The sequence below is a fragment of the Canis aureus genome, chromosome 20, assembly GCF_053574225.1.
Source record: "Canis aureus isolate CA01 chromosome 20, VMU_Caureus_v.1.0, whole genome shotgun sequence".
NCBI classification, from domain to species: Eukaryota; Metazoa; Chordata; class Mammalia; order Carnivora; family Canidae; genus Canis; species Canis aureus.
The window spans coordinates 44,425,884-44,446,112 of NC_135630.1; the positions used below are offsets into that span (position 1 = coordinate 44,425,884).

Consider the following 20,229-nt stretch of genomic DNA (forward strand, 5'->3'; position numbering starts at 1 on the left):
AAATACAGTTTTCTTGTTTTTACAATTTATTTCAAAGTAAGGACCTTAATTGACAGTCCAAAAATAAAGGCTACAGTCCTATAAAGCAACAGAGATTGTGATTCCTGGACAGTCAAAGCTGTAAACACTGGAATAGGTTTTTTTGTTGTTACTGTTGAAGAAAAAATTTTTTCATATATGTGAGTAACCATGCCTGAAGCTTGAGGAGGCTAGTATGTAACAAACTTTTTTAGTTAGTGACACTGCAGGATCTGGTTAAACTGGGTTGAGTTGACTTAACGTTAGGAAAACAACAGTCCCTTAACCATCATTCCCACAATGAAGCAATCACAAAGTGCCTCTAAAGGAAACTGGAAAGAAAAGTTGATGTATGTTCAGTGACTTCTTGTCAAGAAGGAATGCTTCAGGAGCTGGGCAGCAGAAGGTCGCTCATGCTGGTCCCTAAGAAGGGAAAAACAATTTAGAAACAGTACCCCACAAGTGCCTCCCAGCTGGGTCTACTTGACTCAAAACGCCAACTTTAAAAACAGAAGTAGAGGGGCACCTGGGTGGCTCCATTGGTTAAGCAACTGACTTGATTTAGGCTCAGGTTTTGATCCCAGCTTCTCCCTCTCCCTCTGCCCCTCCGCTTTCCCTTCTTGTGTGTGCGCTCACTCTCTCAAATAGAAATCTTAAAAAAAAAAAAAAGAAAAGAAAAGAAAGAAAGAAAGAAAGAAAGAAAAAAAGAAATTGAATGAATAAATAAAATATTAAAAAAAAAACGCAATCTTCTCATTACCAAATGTAATGAGTTCATCCTCCTTGTCATCTCTGTAGTAGCATTTGAAGCATTCACCACCACCCCCTTTCGAAACAATTTGCATAGACTTAGAGGAGACTTCTTAGTTCTTCTCCTGCCTTGGGACAACTCCCTTCTTCAACCATGTGCTGGACTTGTGTTGTTACTTCTCCCCTGGGCATTTTCAAAAACCTTTTCTTCAGCCCTCTTAAATTGTTCACATCCATGACTATTGACCTTCTGATTTCTAAAGATGTGCCTCCAATCTCATTTGCTTTTCTGAGCTCCAATTCACAGCTTTGAACGTTTACTTTAATGGAATTTTCAATTCCCTCCCCTGCTCCTCTTTCGCAACTTGCTATTTCTTCCATTATCCATACTCAAAATCATGCAGTCCTATCATTGCCCCATCACCAAGTCCTGATTCCCCCTCCCCTGGAATATTTTGGAACCCTTCTCTTTACAGTCCCACTGCTTCCACCACCATCAAAGTCCAAGCTCTGGATTTCTGCACAGCGTTCTAGTCTCAAGCAGCCTCCATTTGAAGTCCGGTACGCTGCTTTTGGACCTACTTTTCCAAAGGCCATTTTCTTTACAGCGTTATCTGCCCCAAATTCTTTGCAATCTCCTGCTCTTTGCTGCCTATTGTAACAAAACTAACCTCCTTGGCCTAACTTCCCAGAACTTTCAACCTGCCCATAGGAGTATCCCCATTCATACTTCCTATTGTTCCTCAAAATTCATTTCTGTTCTATTCAGTCCTTATTCCTGGTAAGTCATCTGCATTTCTGAATATTTAGGAGTGAGTGCCTTCCCTCACTTTATTTCTGACTATCCACACCTCCAAAGAATATTGTCATAAGGCAAGATTCTAGAGTCTTTAGGGTCTTTGCTGTTGTTTCAAGAGGTAATTTTATGCTTATATATGATGCTAATTAGGTAGGATGTATTAATATTATTAACTATGGAGCCCTAATTATGTGCCCCATACTCTGCTAAGCAATTTACATTAACCCTCACAACAACTCTATTAATTGATCATTAGTGGTGTGACTTGTTTATTGGTTAGTTTATGAAACAGTGGTTCAAAAGGAGAGCCATAAAAAAGATTTCAGCCTTTCTCTTTAAAGCTGTGTATGTGTGAGAGAGAGTAATGACAACTTGAAAGGAAAATAGCATGTAGTTCCTGTGGGTCAGTAACAGATAATTGTTCAATTCAGAACAAAGCCACTATAGTAGTCTTAAGAGCTAAGACTGATTCCAAAACTAGTAGTGGTTCATATGATAGTTCTAACATTCCTATGTCTTGTAAGACGTGTTTTTTTTTTTTTTTTTTTTTTTTTTTTTTTATGATAGTCACAAAGAGAGAGGCAGAGACACAGGCAGAGGGAGAAGCAGGCTCCACGCACCGGGAGCCTGACGTGGGATTCGATCCCGGGTCTCCAGGATCATGCCCTGGGCCAAAGGCAGGCGCCAAACCGCTGCGCCACCCAGGGATCCCTTTGTGAGACGTTTCTGCAGGGAACAAGAAGCCACTCTGTGCCTGAGGCTCTGTACACAGAATCCTTGCTGGAACACCTAGGGATGCCCAGAACTGGAGCACGGAGTACGCATTTCGGCCTCATCCTGTGCAACCCCCTGAAATCAACCAGCACACTCTGCTACACATGCTGGGAGAAAGATACCGAGTCTGAAAGAGAGAGGCACATTTGTCAGCAGGCAGGGAGAACTGTGGGTTCTGAGATTCAGTAAGACACTAAAAATGAATCCATTCTGGGAATTGGAGGCCGCCATGTATGCTTGCTGAAACCTGGAGCACTAGAATTTTTTATCCAGGGATAAGGACGCACACTTCTTCAAAAGCAAGAAAGCCTTCCTCATCCTGTATGTACAACTAAATGCTGAGCCTCACTAGATAGAGGCCTGGTGGGTGGACTCTGGCTTCCCCCCCTACATTTCAGCTCTCCCTCACCATACACACACGCACACACATACTCTAACCAGAGCCATCTCTGCTCTTATGTTTTATTCTTTGAATTAAAATTTCATATGGTGGGGGGGCACCTGGATGGCTCAGTCAGTTAAGTATCTGACTCTTAATCTCAGCTCAGCTCTTGATCTCAGGGTTGTGAGTGCAAGCCTCACATTGGGTTCCGTGCTGAGCATGAAGTCTACTTTTAAAAATGGGGGTGGGGCAGCCCTGGTGGCTCGGCAGTTTAGCTCAGCCTACAGCCCAGGGTGTGATCTTGGAGACCCAGGATCGAGCCCCACGTCGGGCTCCCTGTATGGAGCCTGCTTCTCTCTCTGCCTGTGTCTCTGCCTCTCTCTGTGTGTGTTTCTCGTGAATGAATAAATAAATAAAATCTTTAAAAAATAAAATAAAAATTAAAAAATTAAAAATGGGGGTGCCCAGGTGGCTCAGTCGGTTAAGCATCTGCCTTCGGCACAGGTCATGATCCCAGTGTCCTGGGATCAAGCCCTACATTGGGCTCCCTGTTCAGCAGGGAGTCTGCTTCTCTCTCTGCCTCTCCCTCCAGCTTGTGCACTCTCTCTCACTTACTCTCTTAAATAAATAAATAAATAAATAAATAAATAATCTTTTTAAAAAATTCACATGAGCTAAGAAACGTTTGAAAACCACACAAGTGGGCAATCTCTAAAATCCCTTCTAACATTTTATCCAAAATTTTATTCCATAGATAGTAGGGAGCAACAAAACAGAAAAAAACAGGCAACTTTCTGCTACTTTTCTACTTCCCCGATTATTCCCCTCACTTGATGCATGAAATGCTTCAGAGATTTGTTCCTTTGGCTCAAAGGCTCAAATGTTTCCCCTCATTTTAAATGCAAGCATTTCTGGGGGGGACTGATACATTAAATCTGACAGTCATCATCAATCAGTCAATTCATATCAATCCCTCAATATGGATGAATTTCTCACATACTTTCCAAGGGTCGGTTTTAGGAAGGAGGTGAGAACATTGGTTCGCTGAGAGGACAGGGGAACCTAAGCACAGGGATATCATTGTACCATGACCAGCCCCTGGGAAGACGTCTCATAAGTAAGTGGATCTTTAGCATTGTTCACACACCCTGATAAATCATTTGTCTCTCCCTGATAAATCATTTAATTGAGACACTTGCTACTTGAGGCATTACCCCTATCCCCTGATTCAGTGAGGCCCACAATCACCCAATGTGGCTAATTCCTTTCGGTACAAAATCACTCCCTGCTTGATTTTTTTTGTGGGCCGTAAATTGTAGGGGGGCAATGTCAGCAATCTTGGAATCTCTGGGGATTTCTCCACATTCCTGTGTTGTTTTCTTACCTGGTTAGGCACACACGCACAAAGTCCACTGCGTTTTCTGAGAAGTGTTCTGGCAATGGAGGCATTAGCCCTCTGTGTGCTCCAATGTAAAACATGGCTGCCATCCTGTCCATGGAAGCCAGTGGAGGCTTCCCTGTGGCCATCTCAAACACGGTGCAGCCAATGCTCCAGATGTCCGACTTCCTTCCGTAGCCAGACTCATTGATGACTTCCGGGGCCATCCAATATGGAGTCCCATGCATGGACTTAAGCATGTCACTGTGGGTGCCATTTAAGCCAGCCCAGGCCAAGCGCTTGGCACAGCCAAAGTCAATTAGCTTTATTATTCCGGTTGGCATGAGCATAACATTATTTCCTTTGATGTCTCGATGCACCACACAGTTCTCATGGAGATAAGCAACACCTTGCAGAATTTGTCTTGTATATTTACAGAACACCATCTCAAGCAATGGCCCAAAACGATTTATAATACTAGAAATTGAGCCACCAGGAACAAACTCCATGAAAATGCTTACAATGTTCTCTTCCAAGCACGTCCCCAAATAGGCCACAATGTTGACATGTTTCAGTGCTTTGAGCAAATCTACTTCTTCCTGCAGTTTCCGGTATTCTTTTTCAGTAGCTAATTTATCAGAGGTATCCAAAGCCACCTGTTTTACAGCTATTAGCTGTCCTTGGCTAGTGAGACCACAATATACCTAGAAGCAGACCTTTTTATTAAATATAAATGATACAACTTCTTCACAAAATGCCTCAGATGATGCTTGTTTTTCCCTTCTCCTCCCAAACCCTTGTCCTTTTCTAAGTTGACACATCCCCACCTAAATGCAAAGTACTTAAGCAAATTCAGTGTTTCAGTGAAGCCAAAATGGGGATGAGCAGCGTGGTGAATGGATATCATAATGGCTTGAAGTCAAGTGGCCTGGATTGGTTAGAATCTTGGCTTCACCATTCCCCAGCTATGGAACTTTGGGCGAGTTGTACAATCTTTTTGACTTCAGTTTTTCTCATCTATAAAACTGAGGTAATAATTCTTACCTCATAGATACCTACATGACTACACTGGAAAACTCCTCTCCAAGTAAGTGAAATGCCTATTTTGGTGCTAAATCTCTAAGGAAATAGAGGAAGACAGGTCCCGGGGCAATTTGGCAGGTATCTTTAGTGGTTTTATGTCTTTCCAGCTTCTCGCTGATATGTCCCCAGCTAGAAACATAACCTGTTTTATCTGGGGATTGGTCTTCCTTTTCCCAGTCTTTGTAAGTACTATCTAACGTGCTAGGACTTTAGATAGTCTTTCATGCGATTCAAAAAATGTAAAGAACATCTTATGTTTTTGCCACTCAGGAATGATTCTTCCAACATCTGGGAACATCCTGAACAATGAAACATCTCTCCACTGGTCTTGGATCCAGGAGAATGAGAGGGTAGAAATACAACGGCTATTGTCCAACCACATAGACCCTGAGAATGAGACCCATTAGGAGAGATACAGAGTGGCCAGACCCTAGTGACACTGTTTGACCCCTGAAATCAGCTGTGCCTAGAACTACACCTACTTCAGATCCTTCAGTTACATAAACCAATGAGCATCCTTTCCCCCATGCCAGTTTGTGTTGGGTTTCCTGTTACTCCCAACTGAAAGAGTTCCAAATAAAACAGTATACAGGGTGGGAGGGCACAAGAAGATTAGGGAGGAAAAGGTGGGTCAAGGAGCAGTGGGGATTTGGGGTTTCATCATGTTTCGCATTTAACTTACTGTGCCATAGGCTCCCTTCCCAAGGATCTCGCCCTTAGTCCACAGGATAGATTCTTCATTCTTTAAACTATTCTCAGAAAATATCTTCTTTTCGTTTGAGTTGAGAAATTTCTCCTCCTTATTGTATATCCTGAACCCATTACTATATTTCTGTGATAATGAAACAAAAGAAAAGTCACCATTAAACTCTGAATTATTAGGATGGAGGGGAGAGCTGGAAAGTAGTCTTCCTTTCTTCTAACTTGGGACCAATTAGAGAAAGCCAAATAGGGACCCCTAATTAGTTATATAGGATGCTGCTTATTAGACCACCTACAGTTTCCTCATGCCAAAAGCCTCCAATCAGGGCCTACTGAACCCTGCCTTTTTTACCTCTAAAAGGGTTTCCCGCTCCTCTGCTTGCCTTTGAGTCTCTGCCAAACACAAGTGATGGAGGCTGACTCTTTTACCATAGTGAGCTCTGAATAGCCTTTGTCTGTTCTTCAATTATTTTCACAATACAAACATGCACTCAAACACACACATATACACATAAACCTATATGCATACACTTAAATACACATTTATACACAAATGATTGCAATCACAGTAAACTTTGAGAAGCCCTACCTTAGAGGTCAGAGAACAAGAATCTCTTTGTAGAATTTAGACCATGTTTTCCAATGGGTTAATCACACTAAAAAAATGCTTTCTTTTGGTCTTCTCTACAAGTTCTTAAAAAATAAATGATGGTGACACAGAGGCATGGTGAAGTCCATCAGGAGCAAGACTTTCTTGCAAACTTACCTTCTTCATGAATGAAAAGGCCATTTGGGTTCCTCCTTCCCATCTTTTATGTTTCTATCCAAACTAAATTTAAGGACTGCTTGGGAAGGAAAAGGCTGCGAAAGTCAGTTTTGACTCCAGCATTATAGGATGGGGTTACGGGCTACTGATATTTCCTAGCTTGTTAGCTTTGTTTAAATTTAAAATGGCAGAGTGAGGAACACCTGGGTGGATCAGTGGTTAAGCTTCTGCCTTTGGCTCAGGGCATGATCCTGGGGTCCTGGGATCTAGTCCCACATCGGGCTTCCTGCAAGGAGTCCGCTTCTCCCTCTGCCTATGTCTCTGCCTCTCTCTCTCTCTCTGTCTCTCATGAATAAATAAAAAAATCTTTTAAAAAAATAAAATGGCAGAATGGTAAGGTACCTGGATGGCTCAATCAGTTGAGCAACCAACTATTGGTTTTGGCTCAGGTCATGACCTCATGGGTCATGATCTCATGGTTGTGGCATCAAGTCCCAAGTCAGACTCTGTGCTCAGCAGGGAATCTGCTTGAAGATTTACTCCCCCTACCATGCATGCTTGCTCTCTCTTAGATAAATAAATCTTTTTTTTTTTTTTTAAGATTTTATTTATTTGTCAGAAGGCGGGGGGAGCACACACAAGCAGGAGGAATAGAAGGCAGGGAAGAATCAGTTTCCTGCTGAGCAAGGAGCCCAATGTGGGACTTGACCCCAGGACCCCAGGATCATGACCAGAGCTGAAGGAAGATGCTTACCTGGCTGAGCCACTCAGGGGTCCTAATAAATAAATCTTTAAAAAAAATTGAAATGGTAGAGTGGCAGACTCATCTCAGACACACAGGTGTATGCACCACATATCCCCATTTCCTACCCAAGCCTGGAGGCCTTCCTGAATCACTGTCTACCCCCAGCAGAAACCAAGTTCACCATGAAGGTGGAGCTGGCATTTCAGGAATAATCTCACTGGATTCAGAATGCCTGGCCCCACCACTCACCCACTGTGTTAACTTTCTAAGCCTCAATTTTCTCATCTTCAAAATGGCGACTTGTTATTACCTTTAGTATTTATGTCTAGAGCTATTTTGAAGGATATAAAGAAGACATTATAACATGTCTTGCTCCTACATGGTAAGTTCTCAATAAACCAACTATAATATAACTATTGACCTTGAGTGTCTTTTGACCAACTATCTAAAATAATTGTTCCTGATCCTGATATGTGATATAACCTGAGTCAATGCTCAATAAATAACATTTCAGCTAAACCTACTGTTTCTGGAGGCTCATGTAATTCAGTGAGAATTGAAACAGACAAAACCCAATGATATGCTAATATTCTTTGTCCCCACCCCCATTCCTATGAGAAACACTCTTTTTTAAAAAATTTTTCAGCATTGTTGCTTATCTTTCTTGAGAGCAATGGCTAAGTCTTGTACCCCACGGTGTCTCTAGTTCTAAGCCCAGTGCCAGGAACATAGTTGACATCAATAATGTTTCTGTGTTAAAGTTTTCATATTTCATGCTTTCAAATCTTTTTTGGAATTAGTGAGCTACTTCTGGGGCTATGTTCATTTCTTTCTATCTCATACACCACCTAGAGCAATGTTTCACCCATAATTCTCTCTCCACTATTTGTTGATTCAAAACATCTTCATTGAATAAAATATTGACCTATTTTAAATAAATAGTTTTGCTATATTAATGTACCCAAAGTGATGCCATTGCAGTGTTGGGCTAGTTGAATCCCAGAAGTAAGATGGCATAATGAAAACATCTTAGCCTGACAATCAGGGGACATGGATTCCAAACTTGCAACCAAACAGTGAGACCTTGACAAAACTATTTACTTGCTTAGGGTTTCTTTTTTTTTTTTTAAGATTATTTACTTATTTATTCATAGAGACACAGAGAAAGAGAGAGAGGCAGAGACACAGGCAGAGGGAGAAGCAGGCTCCATGCAGAGAGCCTGACGTGGAACTCGATCCAGGGTCTCCAGGATCACGCCCTGGGCTGCAGGTGGCGCTAAACCGCAGCGCCACTGGGGCTGCCCTTGCTTAGGGTTTCTGATTCCTCATTTGAAAATAAGGAGTTTGAACTAGACTGTCTCTGAGGTCTCTTCCTGCCCCAATGAATCACTGATCCTAGTCATACCAACCTGTATTTTAACATTTGTTGTCTCTCTGCTCAATTCTTGAGTGGTTTTTCCTCTCCTACTGAAGACAAGATTTAGGTTTTCAGGATCTGTTTCATTTGCCATTATTTGGTGAGAGGTCTTATCTCTCTCATCAAGAGCTAATAGTTCTGCAGCTAGGCATCCTAATAGTTCATCTGTCAATTCTTCATTCTTTACGGAATCTAGAGTTTCTTGTGAAATTGAATTTGCATCATTTAAAGTTTGTCCAAATGACTGATATGTAATTGACTCATTAGCTAAACTATCATCATCCAAAGAATCTGCCCAATGTTGATATGCTTGGGAAGATGCACTCTGTTGTTTCTCTTGGAAAGAGAAACTCATAAGTGTTTCAGACTTCTCTAAAACACTTTTAAACCCTATATCATTAGTTAAAATTTGGTTGGCACTTATTTTACCAAGAGATGCTGTATTCTGTTTTTCTTGCAGTATATGTTTGTTGGAACTCTTCTCGCTGGGCACTGCCCAGCTGTTTTCTGAAAGGATAAATGACGTCTGGTGATGCAGCTCTTCAAGTTTATGCAGATCTCTGAGGCTCGTGGCAAGTATTTGATTGTTAGAAATGTCTTCTTCATCAGCAGACTCTTCCATAGAAACTTCTTCAACAGTGGACAAATGTGAAACAGGAAGGAATTCACTCTGTTCAGTGGACCGCTCACAAGGCAGAGCCAAGTTCATGGGCTGACCTTCATCACTGGAAGAGAGAAAGTCATTTGCTGAAGACTTTATCTGCCACTCTGGATCTGAAATACCATCACCATTTTCAATGCCCTTTTGGTTGCTACCTACAGCTTTGTAACCCTTTTCTTTAGAAATTAAACTTTTGTTCTTTTGTTTGATGCCAAGCAAAGCCTTTGCAGGTTTAATATGTGGTCTCTTCTGAGAAAATCTTGTTCTGCTATTGCTGCTCCTCTCACTGTGTGAAGATCGACATTTATTGGTAATACACCTGCCAGATGGAGCAGAGCATATCTCTTGATAATATTTGTTCTCATGACGTTCAGCCTCTCTTATGTGACAATAAACAGGAGTCCCAAACATTTCGTAGATTCCAGGCCCATTAGCTGTTGAATTGATCTCTTTGAACATGTCACTATACTTAAGATCTAAGCAACTTAGTCTTGGCTCTGTTGGTTGAGCAGAGAGAGGGACAGAAGACTTTTTTATTCCTGGACTCTTACAGATGCAAGGAAAAGACTGCTTTTTAGGTTTCAGAGCCCGGTAAGTTGATTGCTTCTTTTCTATCTGTGGCATTCTTCTTTGAAACTTGGGTGATTGCCGAGGTCTGGGGTCAACAAGCTCCAGAGCAGGGAAAGCTTGAGTTTTTATGCTGGTTTTATGCATGGTAGGCTTAATGGAACCTTCGATGGAAATCATGAAATTCTGGGGTGTCCTGTTACTGGTCTTTGTCTTCGAATCCAGCTTATTTCTGTGGGTTTTCATCTTATGCCTGTCATTTTCTTGATGTGCGAGTATGTTGAAGCTATTGTTGTTATGAAGAGTGCCCTTTCTTTTTGGGAGGCTTGGTTTGGCTATTGACAGTTCCTTGGGAGTTCCATGTCCAGGGAAAGTGATGTGGATAAGAGGCACCATCCCATTCATTTCTGGTTTGATTGTGTCTGCTACTGATACTTTTATGTTTGTCTCCGTGCCTCTGTGATCTTGTGGGACCTTTTCAGTGGGGCCGTCAGGGACTACGTTGGACAAACTCTTAAGTGCAGTATGCCCTTCTAAAATATGCTTTGGCTCAATTGCTTCACTTTTATGTACTGAAGCACTTTTTGAATCAGCCTTATCATTTCTTGTCTCTTCATCCTGGTTTAGGATTATTTCTGAATGCTGGGCTTCTTGGAACTTGATTGGCATGGTACATCCAACTGCATAGTCTTGTTTACAGTTTCTAGCTACTAACCTCTCTTTCTTTCCTGACAAAAAATGTTGAGAATTCTCTTCTGCTTTTCTCATTTCATGACCAGGGCAGTCAATGTCCACTTCCCTATCTGTAGGAAAACTGCTTTCCTTACAATTCTCAAAGGACACCAAAGATTGTCCTTTTTCGAAGTGACAGATTGCAATTTTGTCACTTCCTTCTGTTTCTTTAGATTTTCTGTTCTCTTCCGTCTCCATGTGTGGTCTGTGATGGTTAGCCTCCCAAAAAGAGCACATGTTTCTGGACCAAATAGAGCTGTCAGAGGACCTGAGAGTCTGATCCACAAACACCTTAAACGGAGCTTCCTGCTGTTTATTTGATGGTCTAAACTCCTCAGATCGACTTCTGGGCTCTGAGAGCTTAGGTAAGAAGGATACGAAGTCTGGAATATTTCTTTCTTTCTCTTTTTGATCTTTGTGATTTGGAGGGATAGTCTGAAGACCAGGTTTCATGGACAAAAGTGACAATGGTGGCAGAGGAAACTACAGGGAAAGAAAAAAGGCTAATGAACATGCGTATCATATTAACTGGTTTAAAGCAATCCAGAGAGATTCTAAGATTCTCTTTCAGGAAGCCTTTACAAGGCTATCCTAGAGATCCCAATTTTAAAAACTAAAAGCTTATTCCTCGTATTTTTGGTAAAACAATATTTCCAAAAACCAAGATTATTGGTGGTGCCCGAATGGTTCAGTTGGTGAAGCATACAACTCCTGATCTCAGGATGGTGAGTTCAAACCCCACATTGGGTGCAGAGATTACTTAAAAATAAAATTTTTTTTAAAATAAATAAAAAATAAAAACCAAGATTATTATAGCTATACAGATTCGTGTTCATGTATTTAAAATAAAATAAGGAAAAAATAAAATAAGGACCCTATAATGTAAACATTAAAAATTTTTAAAAAATATTTATTTATCTGAGATAGAAAGAGAGAGCGAGTGGGGAAAGGGGCAGAGAGAGAGAGGGAGAGAAGAAGACTCCTCACTGAATGTGGAGTCGGATGTGGGGTGTTCCATTCCAGGAGCCTGAGGCTGTGACATGAGCTGAAAACAAGAGTCTGACACTTAACCAACTGAGTCACTCAGGCACCCCATGTAAACATGAACATTTTAAGATGAGAAATTTTATTTCTTTTCTCTTTTCCTTTTCCTTTCAATAGAACTGATCTAAGATTTTTTAGATCAGCTTAGAACTGCTTAACATTTCTGTTACAGAGGCACCTGGGTGGTTCATTTGGTTAAGTGTGAACTTAATCAAGTGACTCTTGATTTCAGCTCAGGTCATGATCTCAGGGTTGTGAGATCGATCCCTGTGTTGGGCTTCACATTAGGCCTGGAGCCTACCTGGGATTCTCTTTCTCCCTCTCCCTCTGCTGGTCTCCTCCCCTGCTCATGTTTCTCTCTCTCTCTCTCTCTCTCTAAAGCAAACCAACAACAAAAAAACTTCTTACAGTTACTTTAACAATGATCATTAGGTTGCATACTAACTCAGATTTTGTATCTGGAGCACAACTACTCCTTAATATTTTGCTGAATTGTTTTGTTGAGAGAGCCTTATAAACGTATCACAAGTTACACTTGAAAGTTAGCAACCCTGAATGGTTTTTACTTCTTTGTGCTCCAACTATTTTTCAATAAACTCAGTTTTTTACTATCAGCAACCTCTAGAGGTCAGTATAACCCAATATATAAAAATCAGCTTTGTGGTTATTAAGCTACAAACTAACTTTCCATTGTGGCTTTCTTTTCCCAGATTTGGTACCTAATTATATTAGGATATTTATAGGCATGGATCATGCGTGGCAATCAAGACCTATACGTTTAATTTTCATTGTATTGCCACCTCTGTGTAAGAAGAAAGGGAAAGGAAACTGACACTAGAGACTTAGGCATTAGAAGTAGGTAAAATGCAATGTAATCCTCCACTTTTATTGTCTAGATGGTCTTCTTCCATCACTTAAACATAACATCAGAAAAAAGACAGATTCTCCAGGGCTTAAACATTTCCCTCGTAGCAGCTGTTATTTGTTTTTAAGGCCAATAAACTCCTTTTACAACACTAAGCAGTACCTATGCACTTTCTCAAAGGCTCATGGGACAGAGAAGAGGCTGGCAGTTGAGAAAGTCACAAGGATCTTTCCAAAAACTGTACTTACAAACTAGACAATTAGGAAAATCTTTCTACCACTGGACAAAAAATTCATCTAATTTCTAGGCATGTTAAAAGAAGACAAATTAAAATATGTCTAAAAGAGTCAATCACCTCATTATGTAAAGAACAGAAACCATCCCAGGAAAGAAATGTACATGGCAAAGTATACCCCTCCCAGTAGTTCTTCACGTCTACAAACTATCTGTGAGTTGTTGTTTTCCAAGCTATAGTGGTCGAGGATTTTGGTTTGAGGTCTTTGATAGAGTTTGTCTCTAACAGCAGTTCTTTGGTTTCAAATCTTAAGTCAGAAATGCTAAAACTAATCTTACCTCAATTCTTCGGCTACTGTAGTTCATATCAGAAATAGAAAACTCTATAACAAGAAAAAAATAAAATAATTAGATATTCTTAGTAATAGAGTGAACACAGAAAGTCTTAAGCCAGAGTTGGAGATGCAGTAATCTTGTTGCTAAGGTTTGAGGAAAAGTTGAAATTAAGAGTTTTTCAAGTTGTGATCCATATGAAGGTGGGCATGGAATGATTACAAAACACTTAAAGCTACCACCACTGGAGGGGGATATGGTTTTATATATAATGTTGTATTTTATATACAGTTGACCCTTGAACAACATGGGTTTGAACTGGATGGATACACTTATATGTGAACTTTTTTTTGATAAATACAATACACTACTGTAAATATATTTTCCTTATTCTTTTAAACATGATTTTATTTATTTATTTATTTTAGAAAGCAAGAGGGCAGAAGGAGGGACAGAGGGGGAGGGAGAAGGAAAGAATCTCAAGCAGACTCTGTGATCAGCATAGAACCTGATATGGGGCTTAATCCCATGACCCGGAGATCATGACCTGATCTGAAACCAAGAGTTGGATGCTTGACTGACTGAACCCACTCACGCGCCTCTTATAATTTTCCTAATAACATTTTCTTTTGGGGAGCCCCAGTGGTGCAGCGGTTTAGTGTCTCCTGCAGCCCATGGTGTGATCCTGGAGACCCAGGATCGAGTCCCACGCTGGGCTCCCTACATGGAGCCTGCTTCTCCCTCGGCCTTTGTCTCTGCCTATCTCTGTGAGTGTCTCTCATGAATAAATAAATGAAATCTTTCAAAAAAAATTTCTTTTCTCTAGCTCACCTTATTGTCAAAATACAGTGTATAATACACATACAAAATATGTATTACTTGGCTATTTATGTTATTGATTAGGCTTCCAATTTACAGTAGACTATTAGTAGTTAAGTTTTTGGGGAATCAGAAATTATACATGGATTTTCTACGTCAGTGTCCCCAACCCCCACATTGTTCAAGGGTTAACTGTAAATGCATATTATATATATGTATATATATAAAGCATTTATATATATGTTTATGTCTGTATATTTATATTTACATTAATATTAATAATTATACTTCTATTTATGTTTATGTCTTTATTTATATTCTGGTAGGAAATGCAAGCTTTTTGGATCAGAGAACAGAGAATTTATTACAAAGCATCATAGCACCAGCTTCCCACATCCCAGTTCCACAGGGCAACACAATGAGCACCAGATGTTTACCTGTGGGGAAGCACCACAGAAATGAACCCTATGACTCAGAACTTATACAGAGTGATTGGTACTTTGACCTATCTTTCTCTCCCAAGAAACAGAGATCTTTACTATAAAAAGTAAGCAAATGTCTCCAGGAGAAAGGGAAAATGTATCTCTGGGTTTTATTATCCTAGAATGTAGGCAAACAGCTCCTGAGGAAATAAATGTCTGAATCTCTCTGGAGCAATACACTAACTCTAATTCCCAAGACATGTTTATCATTCAGTCATCTTTTAGCCTAGTTTCCTAGTGCTTTTTTTGCTCATAAAGCCTGGACCACCATACAAAAATTGCCTTTTAACAGTTGTTTGAACTTAAACATGGGGTAGAGATCATAGATGGAATTTACTAGGTAGTGTAAACCTAGTTGCTGTCCTTTTACCAAAAAGTCAGAATGGTCCCTAAAGCCCCACCCACCACCACAGCTTGACATTGACACCAAAAGCTCCCATGTGTCCAGCATCAAAGCAGGTCACATAAATGGATGAAATGAGACAGGGACAGTGATGAGATGAAATTGTATGCCAACTAAAGAGACATTCAGTACACGGTTCCAAGTGATGCTGTTCATTCCAGATGGATTATCTAGTACTGTTAGATTCTCCAGTTGTCAAGAGAAGCCAGAGACCTGGAGATTTTATGTGAAATTTCCCTCCCATCCCCTTTATTTAGTGTGTTGAAGGTCAAAAAATAGGGCAGATCATTTTGGCCACCATTTTGGCTGCCATTTTGAAATTTGACTTAGAAACAGACCTCTTTAAGATGTAACACAGATAAAGAAGACATTGGCAGGTGAAAAATGGTACCTAAGAAAAGGATACCAATAGAAGGGTTTTTTGTTTTTGTTTTTGTTTTTTTTGTACCAATAGGAGGGTTTTGAACATTCCCCTTAACCACAACCTAGCAAAACCACCTCCCCCAATTCTTTATGCATTTGTTCAACAAATATTTATTGAGTGCCTAATAAGTAATTGATACCATCCCAGAAGATAGCAATGTAGTTGTGAGCAACAAAGACAAAATCCTTGCCCTCTGAGAGGTCATCATATAGAGGTTGAAGTTTCCCTGTTAAAGAGAAGGAAACCACAAACATATACTTGAGACAATGCTACAAGTTAATACCAGAAATACAACTGAATATAATGTATAATTGGTGCATATGTATAAACTGATTTAAAAAAGAAAAAACCCTTCTGAATATTTGGATAAATATTGTCCAATGTTGGTCAGGGATAACATGAGGTATAAAAACACTCAAACATTTCTGGTGAGAGTGTTGAGGTGAGATTTTGCTGGTAGGTAGTTCGGCAATACATGTTGAAAACCTTTTACAATGTATATAGAATTCTAGTTAAAAGATCAAATGATCAAATGTTCCAGCTTTTCTCCATCCCACAAACATCACTAAAATGATAGTAAAGGAAATGAAAAAGGAGTAAATAAGGACAACAACAACCACAAAAGCTCAGAGGATAAGACAGCAAATGAGTAAAGTCTACAAAATTTTAGATAGTGAAAGCTTTATGGATGAGTAATAATTAATTGTCAGCCTTCTCTGTTCTGCTCAGTGTTGGAGGGGGGGGGCGGGGGGGGAGGGAACTCAACAAGAAATAAGAACTCCAGAAAGGAGCAGGAATTGAAGATACCAGCAACCTCTGAAGGTGAGGATGACTAGTCCCCAGATTCCCTGTCCTGCCCCACTAATCAGGAGATGCTCTTCTCTGTTCCTGGCAGATGGCTCGAAGTTTACTTTCTGGAGAGTCTGGGACAAAGATGCTAAGGAGCTAGGTATAGCTGAGAGCAGAAACAGGGTGTTGGAGTGAAAATAAAAGGATTAAGTGGAAGCATGCATACTGACAGCTGAGTCCCAGTCTTTCAACCCATAGTCAAGGGCTTGGGTTATCCCTATCTAGGAAAAACTAACCAAGAGAAAGGCCTATCTATGCACTCTGACAGTTGGGGAATCCCTCACTCAACCATTCAGGTCTCTCACTGCCCATTGAACAAGTACCCTGGGGCACACAGCACTTTTTAGTGCCAAGAAATAGAAATAACCAAGGAATAATGGATGTGTAAGAAAAAGCCTCTAATGTGAAAATACAGAGAACAAAACAAGTAGAAAGAAAAGAGTTCAAAAGAAACATAGAAAATGAAAAACTATCACTAATATACTTTATGCACTTTTTCTTAGGAAGCTATGGGAAACGCACCCTTCTAAAAACCCTACCCTGCCAGTTTCTCTACTATGCGATCTCTCTTACTGCAATAAACCAATGAATGCACCTTGATGAACTACAAGTTAGTCCCCGAAGGCTTAGGCCAATTGGTTTGGACAGTGGTAAGCAAATATCAAAGACAGCATTGCCCCAAAGGGAAATGCTGGCACCAGTGCTGCTATCAGTAAAAAATTCTTGGGCCAGAGAGAGTGGCAAGCTCAAATCCTGGAGGAAGGCATCCTCCATTTAAGCCCCCAAAATTCCCACAGGTAAACATCAACTAAATATGAGTTCATGGTAACAATTTTTCAAATATTCAAGAAAAAGATGATAGAAAGATAGATGATAGATGATAGATAGATAGATAGATAGATAGATAGATAGATAGATAGATGATAGAGACAAATAATTTGCTGGCAGAAAAATAAAGGGATCACTATAGTTAAATGAACTCACCTTCAGATTTTCTTTGCTGTCCCTTCAGAAAGTGAGGAACATCTTCTCTGGCTACAGATGTGAAAATGTTTGGTTCTAAGCAAGGTCTTGACAACAAAAAGCCCACATTCTCATCACAGAGCTCCTTGGAGCTTCCCTCTTTCTTCAGAAGTAAAGGGCCCATGGTCAGCATCTTTGTCTGGAAGTCCACCATCTCAATTTCATTTGGGAGAGAAACAGAATGTGCTCGTGCCCATTCTCCATGCACTGGTGTTATCTGACTAAAAGGGGAGGAGGACACAGTTTCATTCAAAACTCATACCCTGTCTTCTGGATCTCCACTTCTCAGTTCAGCCTGATATCACCAGAAAATTGGAGAACTATTTCCAAATGGTGCTGGTGAGTGGAAGAACCGTATTCTTGAAAGGACAAGACTCTCCACCCTCCAACTCGTTCCCCACTTAATTTGCCTTAGGCACTCCACACTTTAGTTTCCCCAGTCCCTATTTCCTTGAGCAGAGAAATCAGAGAGGCAAACTGCAGGCATACAAGGATCCACTCTTTTCCTTCTCTAAAGATATTAACCAGTCCAGAACTTCTCAGACTATCCTTCATAAAGGACCAGTTTTTAAATTTTCCAATCCATTGTGAAATGAAACTTTTGTAGAACTTTTGTAATAAGAGTGGGAATTACTATAAGAATAAAACAAAAAACCAAGACCATGAAAACAAACCTGAATTTTTTCATTATTAGATCAGTGAACCTAAAATTACTTTGTCAAATTGTAATACAACTTTTTAAATGTTTACATTTTTTATTCTGTCCTGACTTCATCAAGGACTGGTAACCAAAGGACTGCAGAATCATACATTAAGTGGCACTGCTTCAGGGTCAGGAAACTATGACCCATGGGCCAATCCAGCCTTCAGTCTGTTTTCATAGTTTTATTGGACCACAGCCATACCTATTTGTTTTCATATTGTCTATGACTGCATTCAAGCTACTATTGCAGAATTGAATCATTGCAACAGAAACCATATGATCCATAAAGCCTAAAATTATCTGGCTCTTGCCACAATAATATTTATCACAACCTCTGCTTTAGAATGTTTTCTGGAGGGCAAATTACCAAAAATGTAGGTTACTACACAAGTACCACTTCATACTTAAATTTCAGTCTAGCCTTTCAAAGAATATTCCTTACTTGTTTTCTTGTAAATCTTCTTGGTTCATTTCTTGGGGATAACTGACATCTCTTGGAAAAGTAACAATAATCTCAACACCTATAGAAACACATGACAATCATAAAAAGAAGAAAGTAATGAATTCGAGTGGCAACTCGGGACTGAGTGTTTTATTTCTGGTTATTTAGCTGAGTTTTAATAATTGCAGAATGTGGAATAGAAGAGAAGGTCCAGAAATAAACCCACAATCCCTTGGTCAATCTATGACAAAGGAGGCAAGAATATGCAATGGGGGAAAAAAGACAGTCTCTTCAACAAATAGAGTTGGGAAAAGACATGCAAAAGAATGAAACTGGACCGCTTCCTTACACCATACATAAAAATGAACTCAAAACAAATTAAGGACCTAGATGTGAAACCTGAAACCATAAAAATCCTAGAAGAGAGCACAGGTGGTACTATCTCTGACTGTAGCCATAGCAACATTTTTCTAGATATGTCTCTTGAGGCAAAGGGAACAAAAGCAAAAATAAACTATTAGAACTGCACGAAAACAAAAAACTACATAGCAAAGGAAACAACAAAACTACAAAACAACTTAGTGAATGAGAGAAAATATTTGCAAATGATATATCTGATAAAGGATTAGTATTCAAAATATATAAAGAATTTATACAACTCAACACCAAAAGGCAAAGAATCCAATTTAAAATGGGCAGAAGACTTGAACAGACAAGACGTACAAATGGCTAACAGATACATGAAACGTTCAACATCACTGATCATCAGGGAAATGCATATCAAAACCACAATGAGATATCACTTCATACCGGTCAGAATGGCCAAAATCAAAAACATAAGAAGCATGTGTTGGCGAGGGTGTAGAGAAAAAGGAAACTTCTCGCACTGTTGGAAACAGTATGGAGTTTCCTCAAAAAATTAAAAATAGAACTACCTTATGATGCAGTAATTACACCAGTGGGTAGTTACCCAAAGACTACAAAAACTATTCAAAAGACTATTCAAAAAGACATATGCACCTCCTATGTTTATTGCAGCATTATTGATAATACCCAAATTATGAAAGAAACCTATGTGCCCACTGATAGATGAATGGGTAAAGATGTGGTGTATATATATACAATGGAATGTTACTCAGCCATAAAAAAGAATGATATCTTGCCATTTGTAACAACATTGATAGATCTACAGAGAATAATGCTGAGTGAGTCAGAGAAAGACAAATACCATATGATTTCACTCATATGTGGAATTTAAGAAACAAAACAAAGGGAAAAAAGAGAAAGAGAGGCAAACCAAAAAACAAGACTCTTAACTATAGAGAACAAACAGATAGTTACCAGAGGGGAGGTGGATGGGAGGTTGGATGAAACAGGTGAAGGGGATAAAAGACTACACTTACCATGATGAGTAATACACAGAATTGTTGAATCACTATGTTATACACCGGAAACTAATATTACATGTATGTTAACTAACTGGAATTTAAATAAAAACTGAAAAATATTTACAGAATGTATATTAACCTGGGACTTAGGTTTAGCGATCTCTCTAGCATTTGATAGATCCTAAATAAGTGCTTAAAAAGTAAAAAAAAAAAAAAAGGCGTAACAAAACTATCCAGGTATAAAACAAAGTTTTATGATGAGCAATGTTTTCTCTCTGGATGGAGAAAACAAAGTCTCCTTTTGTAAAGTACAACTACAAGTTGTACTACAAGTGACACCTACTTCACAGAACCATTGTGAACTTCATTTTTTTTGTAAATGGGGTGGGTTTTTTTTTTAAGATTTCATTTATTTATTCATTAGAGACACAGAAAGGAGAGAGAGA

The 20,229-nt window shown here is 39.6% G+C and overlaps 1 protein-coding gene across 1 annotated transcript; it reads right to left on the minus strand.

The window, feature by feature from the left end:
- Window positions 1–14: 14 nt before the first annotated feature.
- MAP3K19 (mitogen-activated protein kinase kinase kinase 19) lies at window positions 15–18,705 on the minus strand. The gene is made up of 7 exons (XM_077861497.1): window positions 18,396–18,705; window positions 17,212–17,471; window positions 13,257–13,300; window positions 8,807–11,257; window positions 5,867–6,016; window positions 4,108–4,805; window positions 15–441 (listed from the first exon to the last, which is right to left on the minus strand). Exons 1-7 carry the CDS (start codon window positions 18,422–18,424, stop codon window positions 375–377), a joined length of 3,699 nt encoding a protein of 1,232 aa, XP_077717623.1. The 5' UTR covers window positions 18,425–18,705; the 3' UTR covers window positions 15–374.
- Window positions 18,706–20,229: the final 1,524 nt, after the last annotated feature.

Bases quoted from the DNA above. Each gene is read 5' to 3' on its own strand.
- MAP3K19 (XM_077861497.1), bottom strand. From the start codon at position 18,424: ATGAACCAAGAAGATTTACAAGAAAACAA. The intron at 17,472-18,395 runs GTAAGGAATATT...CTCCCCTTTTAG, and splicing joins GAAGATTTACAAGAAAACAA to TCAGATAACACCAGTGCATG. The intron at 11,258-13,256 runs GTAAGATTAGTT...CTTTCCCTGTAG, and splicing joins ACAGTAGCCGAAGAATTGAG to TTTCCTCTGCCACCATTGTC.